At 48.3% G+C, this 8,077-nt stretch overlaps 1 protein-coding gene across 4 annotated transcripts in view; it reads left to right on the top strand.

The window, feature by feature from the left end:
* LOC116075113 (glutathione S-transferase theta-1) overlaps positions 1 to 8,077 on the top strand; it is a 17,221-nt gene that overhangs the window by 574 nt on the left and 8,570 nt on the right. Inside the window, exons 1-3 of one of the 4 annotated variants that reach the window (XM_031348123.1) lie at positions 1,074 to 1,091; positions 4,606 to 4,676; positions 5,848 to 5,998. Coding sequence is in view for 2 of the 4 variants with exons in the window: in XM_031348121.1 (XP_031203981.1) it covers positions 5,401 to 5,609; positions 5,848 to 5,998 (360 nt within the window). In the remaining 2 variants the exon portion in view is untranslated. Of the gene's footprint in view, positions 1 to 1,073; positions 1,180 to 4,518; positions 4,677 to 4,848; positions 5,610 to 5,847; positions 5,999 to 8,077 lie in introns of those variants that run through there. The other 3 variants (XM_031348124.1, XM_031348122.1, XM_031348121.1) reach the window with 3 other exon arrangements.

Below are 8,077 nucleotides of genomic sequence, written 5' to 3'. Positions count from 1 at the left end.
AGAGCCATCACTGCAACTACCTCTCTGTGCCATCCTGGTCTGTTGGAATTCCTTTCTGCTGTTCCTTTTCTTGACTTTCGGTTTCACCTTTCTTAGGTGCTCTCTGCCTTTCTTTGTGCTGTGGAGAGAGGCTGCTACGTGGAGGTACACCAGTCACCTGGAGCCTCCTCCCTGCCGGCCACTGAGGGAGCCCTGCACTCTGACAAGGCAGGGTTGTAGCAAAATGAAAGCTTTGCTTAAGGGGCTGTGGCCATTCCCACACTGTCTCACTGCTTGTCTGTCTGTCTGAAACCTCACATCTTTCTTCCCGGTCACCTCTAGGTGCAATGCTCTTAACCACTCCCCACCCCAGGTCTGGCCCTTGCAGATTATGGTGTAGGAGGGTTAGAGAGGGGGTGGTGCGGTAGTGTTGGTGGCAGGAAGCGGGGACTGATAAAAAGATGTTCAAGTTGGCTGTTAAAAATAAGCATGCCAGCCGGGCAGTGGTGGCACTCGCCTTTAATCCCAGCACTTGGGAGGCAGAGGCAGGCAGATTTCTGAGTTCGAGGCCAGCCTGGTCTACAGAGTGAGTTCCAGGACAGCCAGGGCTACACAGAGAAACCCTGTCTCGAAAAAAGAAAAAGAAAAGGAAAAAGTAAAGAAAAAAAAATAAGCATGCCGAGGGAGACGGGTTTCCACCCGGAAAAGGAAGGGGGGTGAGAATCCCACATTTGATCCGGGGGCAGTGGCAGCCACTGAGGACTGTGGGGCCGAGCGCAAGGAGGCAAACTTAGAAATTTACTCGGAGTGCATCAACAGGAAGAAAACCAATCCAGACCAGTCCAAGCAGAAGCCAGGGTCCCAGGGGACATTGGGGGCGCTTTTGAGCAGGGCAAGTCCCACGAGGACCTGTCAAGTTTATGATATCTATTTTATATCAAGAGCAAGGGGCAACCCCCTCTTCTCTCTCAGGAGCCCTGCCTGCACTCCCTATATAGGGAGTAACCCAGTCCCAAGAAGAGCCATGAATTCAGTGTTCAGCCTCCTGGGACCTTGGCCCAGGCTATCAGAGAGGCCCAGTGTTCTCCTCCCTCATTCTGGACTATCTGCAGGTGAACATCTCAGCGCTGCGTTTGCCCGGGTAAATCCCATGAAGAAGGTACCAGCCATGAAGGACGGTGGCTTCACCTTGTGTGAGAGGTAACAGGGCCTGGGACTTTTTGCTAAGCTTTACTGGAAACCAGCCTGTTCTAACCCTCTGTGTTATCAACTGGGAAGCTGGCGCTGGGGGGAGCTGGGGGGAGCGGGAGAGGGGACGGGTCAGTGGTTAAGCGCACTTACTGCTCTTGTAGAGGACTTGGATTTGGTCCCAGCAATCATACAAGGTGGCTCCCAAACACTTATAACTCCAGTTATAGAGATCCATTGCCCTCTTAGCATCTTGGGCACATGAACTCATGTAGACACACACACACACACACACACACACACACACACACACACACACACATACTAGCAATGTAAAGCAGTGGTCCTCACCCTTCCTAATACTGCGACTCTTTAATGTAGTCCCTCATGTTGTGGTGACCCCCCCAATCATAAAATTATTTCATTGTCACTTCCTGACTGTGACTTTGCTACTGTCTTGAGCCGTAACGTAAATTTCTGATATTTCCAAAGGTCTTAGGCGACCCCTGCAAAAAAGGGTTGTTCTAACCCCAAAGGGGTCACGACCCACAAGTTGAGGACCTCTGCCCTAAAGACAAAGGGCTGCTGTGTCCTAGAGCCCACAGTGCTGTGACTGGAACCCGGGACCCTGCCTACCCACTGTCCAAGTTTATTGAGGTGGTTTTGGGAAGATACTACATCTACTTGATTTCTGTACCAGGGCATGGTTGTGGATTAAAATACCCCTGGGGCAGGGAGGGTGGGAAGCTTCCCAAACCAAGACCACCACCCTCTAGCACAGCTGGTGTGAGAGAGGGAGGGTCCTGTGGCATCTGGGCTTCACACTGTCTCCATTTCGAGGGTTACTGGGCCTCCCTTGGGTGAATCTTCCCTATGAAATGAAGATGTTTTTATATCCCAGCTGTTCTCAAGGTAGTGAAAGGTCCCTCTTTGGGAAAGCCAACCCTTTTGATCAGGTCTGCCTTGTTTGTCACGTGAGACACCTATCCCGTAGCGAGGGGAACCCAGAGTATATGCTTTGGAATTCATCTCTGATATCTCATGATAGCCCAACAGAGACATCACCGTCTTCCCTTCTTTTCCCTCCTTGCTATCAGGTAGATCAATAGCAAAATCAGTTATGGAGTAGCAACGAAGCTAATTTTATGGTTGGGGTCACCATAACACGAGAAACTGTATTGAAGGGTCCGCAGCATTGGGAAGGTTGAGAAGCCCTGCTCCAGGGAGGTTAGGTTCCTAGTTCATTTCTGCGTGTGTCTCTGCGAGTTTATGCTATACTGGGTCCTTTAATTGGCAGAGAGTTGTACCTTAACAGGTACCAACCAAGGGCATCTTGCAATCTCTGCGATCATATTCACCCTGGGGAGGTCTGTGGCTCTTAAGAACCTGCTACCCTGCCTCAGCAGTGTCTTGGACATTTAACTACAGCACAAAGAGTTTGTCTTACATGGAAAACTGAGGTCTTTGGTTGGGGTGTGGGTGCAGGCCTATGTGTTGTAGACAAGGCCTTACTAGATCGCTTAGTCTGGTAAGCTTCTGCCTGCCTGCTTCTTCATCTTGGATGCTGCGATTTTATGTTGTGTGACGAAACTTTTCCTGGACGGATACTATACAGATGTCTATTCGCTCCAGATAGGGAGCCCATGATACACCAAAATATGGATATTAGCAGAGTCCGACTTGGTGAGTACACCACACAGCCTGCAGGCAGATCAGCAGGTTAGTGAATGTCCTTTCCCAGTGACTCAGTTGTTCTAAACCTCTTCCAGGCAGCTCTTTTGGTTTTTGCTTCTTCCCAGCAGCTGGTCTGGTCTCAGAGTCTTCTTTGCATCTTGGCTGGTCTGAGGGACTTTCTGTAATCTTTAGTTGTTTACTCAGGGAAGGAGGGGACCTAGTGAGCCTTCTCAATTTCAGGAACTTCCTGGAGCTATTTGTGTTGTAGAAAAAAAAATTTTTTTTTATTATGTTTGCATGTATGAGGGGGTATATTTTCTCTCTCACTCTTTTTGTGTGTGTGTGTTTTTGTTTTTTTGGTTTTTTTTTTTTTTTTGAGACAGGGTTTCTCTGTGTAGCCTTGGCTGTCCTGGAACTCACTCTGTAGACCAGGCTGGCCTCGAACTCAGAAATCCACCTGCCTCTGCCTCCCAAGTGCTGGGATTAAAGGTATGCGCCACCACCGCCCAGCATTCTCTCTCTTTTTTAAAGATTCATTTTTTAATTTTATTTATATGAGTACACTGTAGCTGTCTTCAGTCACATCATTAAGAGGGCACCAGAAGCCATTACAGATAGTTGCGAGCCACCATGTGGTTGCTAGGTATTGAACTCAGGACCTCTGGAAGAGCAGGCAGTGCTCTTAACCACTGAGCCATCTCTCCAGCTCCCCCTCTCCCCATGTTGTAGAAAATTTAATCCCAATCTGGGATTTCTACTCCACCTTTGATCATTCAGTTCTCAGATGAAAGACACTCAACTTTTATTACTTACAATAAGCCTTAAACAGCACAAGAGCTGGGCAGATGTCTACCCTCTATGCTATTAGAATCTACTTTTCTATCAATAATACTGTTATTACTTACTATGTTTCATCTGGGCTGCTTTAACTTCAATTGGCCAACCCTCAGGGCCGCGTTTTCCTGAACTCGCCTAACCCATGGTGACTTCTCCTTCCTCCTCACCTTCTCCCCTGTGTGGTTCTCTCTTGACCCTCCACCTCCCACCTCCTTGGGCCCAGGAACCCTAAAACCTGCCTGTGTTTCTTGTGCCCGGCTATTGGCTGTTGGCATCATTATTTACCAATCAGAAATAACTTGGGGCCAAGGTCACATTGCATCACTTGGTTCTAAGTGTAGACTCTCTGTGGGACAACCAGGTCTTGGGGGCCCACACTTAGCATTACAATACACAGCAAAAGACCAAACCCCAACTATTTTGAGTTGTTTACTTTAGTATTTAATGAGCTTTCCTTTAGGATAGGAAATCAGGTCCATCCCAGCCTTCCGGGTCACTGTAAGCCAATCCTAGAGTGTTCTGAATTCTTGACTGAAAGTTTTCATATGACCACAACAGGCATATCCAGTGTCCTTTAGGATCCCTCTCTACCTCCCCAGTAGCAGGCATAATCCAAGGTAGGAAGAGAGTCCCAGTGAGCCTTGTTTTTGTGGTTCAAGGATCTTACAGTGGAAAGGACTGGTGTCAGTGTTAGCATCCAGATATATGGGCGGGTCCACAGACCTGTTGCCAGGACAACGGCCACCATATTCCCAGAATCCATTGGGTTCAACTCCCACCTTTACCTGGACCTACTATGTCACAACCCGTATATATGAGACAATTCTTCCATTTCTCTCTCCCCTCTCTCTTCCTGCGTCGCTACCCCCCTACCCCCTTCCAATTAAACCTCTTACATGTGGAACTGCCTGAGCCTGGTGTCTGCAGACGCGTCCCGCCGCGACCCAAACTCATCAGTCAGGACACCCCAAGACCAAGCATGAGGGAGAAGAGAAGAGGTATCTGTTCCAGAGAAACAAAGGACTGCTTTTGGATAGAGAGGAGACATGGCTGTGGGCAAATGGCAGTTTATTAAGGGAAAAGGAACCCTGGGGAATCCCATCCCCCCCCCCCCACCGCTGTGTTAGGATGAGTTGATTTGTTTTGATTGGACGTGTTAATTAGGGCAGCCAAAAGGTGGCTTTCAATCGATAGACTTCAATACTTTAATAGTTGGACTTTGGTATTCAGCCTCAGGAGGAGGAAGTGGCCAAATAAAGGAGTGGACCTTGGTGGCTAGCTTTAGGAATATTATTTAATGGTTTAGCAAGGCAGAGGGGGATGGGAGAAGGGTAAGACCTTGCCAGAGCCTTGTTTGCTGTTGCTCGGGCCTGCATGAGGCCCTCAACAGCGCCCCATGTGTCTGAGTAAGATTTGAAAGATCTAAGGTTACCCTTAGCAGGAGTGACAGGAGGAACAGAGGGACCAGGTCTAATGCTCACTGTCGGCAACCCTAGAATTCCAGAGGCAGAAACAAGAGGATTATGGACTTGAGGCTAGCCTAGGCTGTCTCAAAGAACAAAGGGAGGATTGGGAAAGACTTTTTGAACTATCGGGCCACCCAAGGCTGTCAAAGGATGAGAATGGATGTAGACTAAAGAAACGCAAGCTTCCTCCAAGCTCAGCTTGGATGCTCCTCCTGCAGGAAGCTGTCTGGCTCTAGACTCAGAAACTCAAGCCTGGATGGGACACTTTAGTAGTGAGATTTTTGCCTGGTGGCAGGATAGCCTTGGTGTGACCTCTGGAAAACAAGACGCAATTCTGACACTGAGAGAGAGCTCTGTGCTGTGCCTCTGGAGGCAAGGCAAGGCTCTTCCCTTTTCTGAGCCTGCTTCTTTCCACATCTTGAAAAAGAGGCTCAGACTGGCTCACTGTTGGAAAGATCAGAAAAGGTAGGGACTGGGGAGGTGACTCCGTGCCTGCTCTTCCAGAGGTCCTAAGTTCAATTCCCAGCCAATCATATGGCAACTATCTCTAATGAGATCAGATGCCCTCTCAGGCATACGTGCAGACAGAGCCCTCCTATCCATAAAATGCATCCATCAATAAACCTGTAAATAAAAAGGAGAAGAAGGTACCTTGCATAGAATCAACCCTTTAACTACCTGCCTTGTTCTCCTGCTCACACAGTGTGGCTATCCTGCTTTATCTGGTGCACAAATATAAGGTTCCGGACCACTGGTACCCCCAAGACCTGCAGGGCCGTGCTCATGTGGATGAGTACCTGGCGTGGCAGCATACGGGCCTTCGGAGAAGCTGTCTTCGGGCCCTGTGGCATAAGGTGAGGCGGGAAATGTGGGGGAAGGGAAGGGAAGGGGAAGGTGTCACCCCAGAGAGATTCAGGCAGGCCACAGCAAGTTATTTTCAGTTTGGTATTGTCCAATGTCTTGCCTTTAACTTAATCCAGATTGTTGTCCAGAACAGTATGTATTTGAGACATACCAAATACATTTACCATCTATCCATGTTTAGTCCTTTTTTTTATTTAAAGATTTTATTTTATATATATGACTACACTGTAGGTGCTTCAGACGCACCAGAAGAGGGCATCAGATCTCATTATGGATGGTTGTGAGCCACCATGTGGTTGCTGGGAATTGTACTCAGGACCTTCGGAAGAGCAGTCACTGCTCTTACCCGCTGAGCCATCTCTCCATCAGCCCCCACTTTGGCCCTCTTGTACTTTAAGTTTGCAATGCATATGTTACTGTTATTCCATGTGTTAACTGTGTACATTACATACGTATCCAGGAAGGTAGGTGGCCAGCTTTGGGAAGTCAGTTCTCACTGTCCATCTTGGTGAGGCGGAACATTTTTTGTGTCTGCTGCTGTGCTGGGCACTGCAGGCTGTCTGACCTTTGAGCTCCCTTCTGGGGCTTCTCCTGTCTCCGCCTCCCCTCTCGCTGTAGGAAAGCTGGGGTTATGCCACGCTTGGCTTCTTCTGTGGGTTCTGGAGGTTGGGCTGAGGTGCTTAGGTCAGGCTTGCCCAGCTAGGACTTGCCCTTTCTGAGCCATCTTCCAAGTTCTCTTACCATTACTTAAATGTCCCTTCAGCTTGGCTGGTAATATAACTGAGTGACAGAACACATGTGTAAAAAGCACAATGTCCTAGATGTTTGAGTCTCAGCACCTGCGTGCGTGCCTGTGTAGGTGTCTATGTGTGTGTATGTGTGTTTATGTCTATGTGTGTGCATCTGTATCTGAGTGTGAGTGTGTATGCATGTGTGCGTGTCTGAGTGTATGTGTCTTTGTGTGTGTGTGTGTGTGTGTGTGAGGGTGTGTATGTGTGTATGAGACCATGTGTGCATACATGTCTCTGTGTGTCTGAGTGCTTATGTCTGTGTGCCTGAATGTGTGTGTGTGCATGTGAATGTATGTGTCTATGTGTGTATGTGTATGTCTGAGTGTGTGTGTGTGTGTGTGTGTGTGTGTGTGTGTGAGTGTGTGTGTGTGTGTGTGTGTGTCTGTGTGTATGTGTGTGTGTGTGTATGTGTGTGTGTATGTGTGTGTGTGTATGTGTGTGTGTGTGTGTCCTTTGTCTGTCATTTCAGAACCCAGGTCTTCTGTGGGTCTGTTCCTATTGCTTGTATTTCCTGCTCTCCATTTATGGGCCACGTTTTCCTCCTTCCTCACATTTCCTGAATTATTGTTTGAAGAGACACAGGTGACCTGCCCTGTCCCTGCGCATCAAATCCTGCACTCTCCTGTCCCTGCACTGAGCCACAACTGTTAGCATTCCTTTTCCCCCAACCCCCAGCGCAGATGCCTCCAGCCTTTGGAGAGGGTAGACAGAAGGGAGGCCAACCTGATGCCAGAACAATGCACTCCCTTCTTCCTGATAGGACTCTCCCGGTGCAGATGGCTCTTGCCTTTGAAGGAGGCAGGAGTTAATATCCTTGAAGTGATAAAGCCCCACTCCTGAGCTATGGGAAAGAGCCAATTAAGTGTTCCCAGGCAGCTGAGACAGAGTTATAAAAACTCTGATTCTGATAATGGAATAAGTTACTTCTTCCAGCTGCGCCACGACTTGTGATTCTGCCTCCCTGTCTGAACAAAAGCTATCGAGTTTGAAAGATGGCGCTCTCTTTTCCCCTACCCAGTCACATAATGCCAGGGCTCGAGAGGTCCAGCGTAGGCCGCTTCCTATATAAATGTCAAAGCCCTAGACTTGAGGGTCGCTCTCCTAACCTGCACAGCAGGAAGGACAGTAATCTGAGTCAGGGCTCATATAGTTAAAACTCTCTTTGTTTATTACATTGGTATCTCCTGGGGTTCCCATGAGCTGGGCATAACATGTTCTATGCCATATATTGCAGGCTAGCACAGCTAAAAGTAATATAAAGGATTTTTTTTTTTTTTT

This window comes from Mastomys coucha, unplaced genomic scaffold (genome assembly GCF_008632895.1).
Source record: "Mastomys coucha isolate ucsf_1 unplaced genomic scaffold, UCSF_Mcou_1 pScaffold3, whole genome shotgun sequence".
Taxonomy (NCBI): Eukaryota; Metazoa; Chordata; class Mammalia; order Rodentia; family Muridae; genus Mastomys; species Mastomys coucha.
Note: the sequence above shows the minus strand (reverse complement) of the source record. Positions and strands in the feature narration are given on the sequence as shown.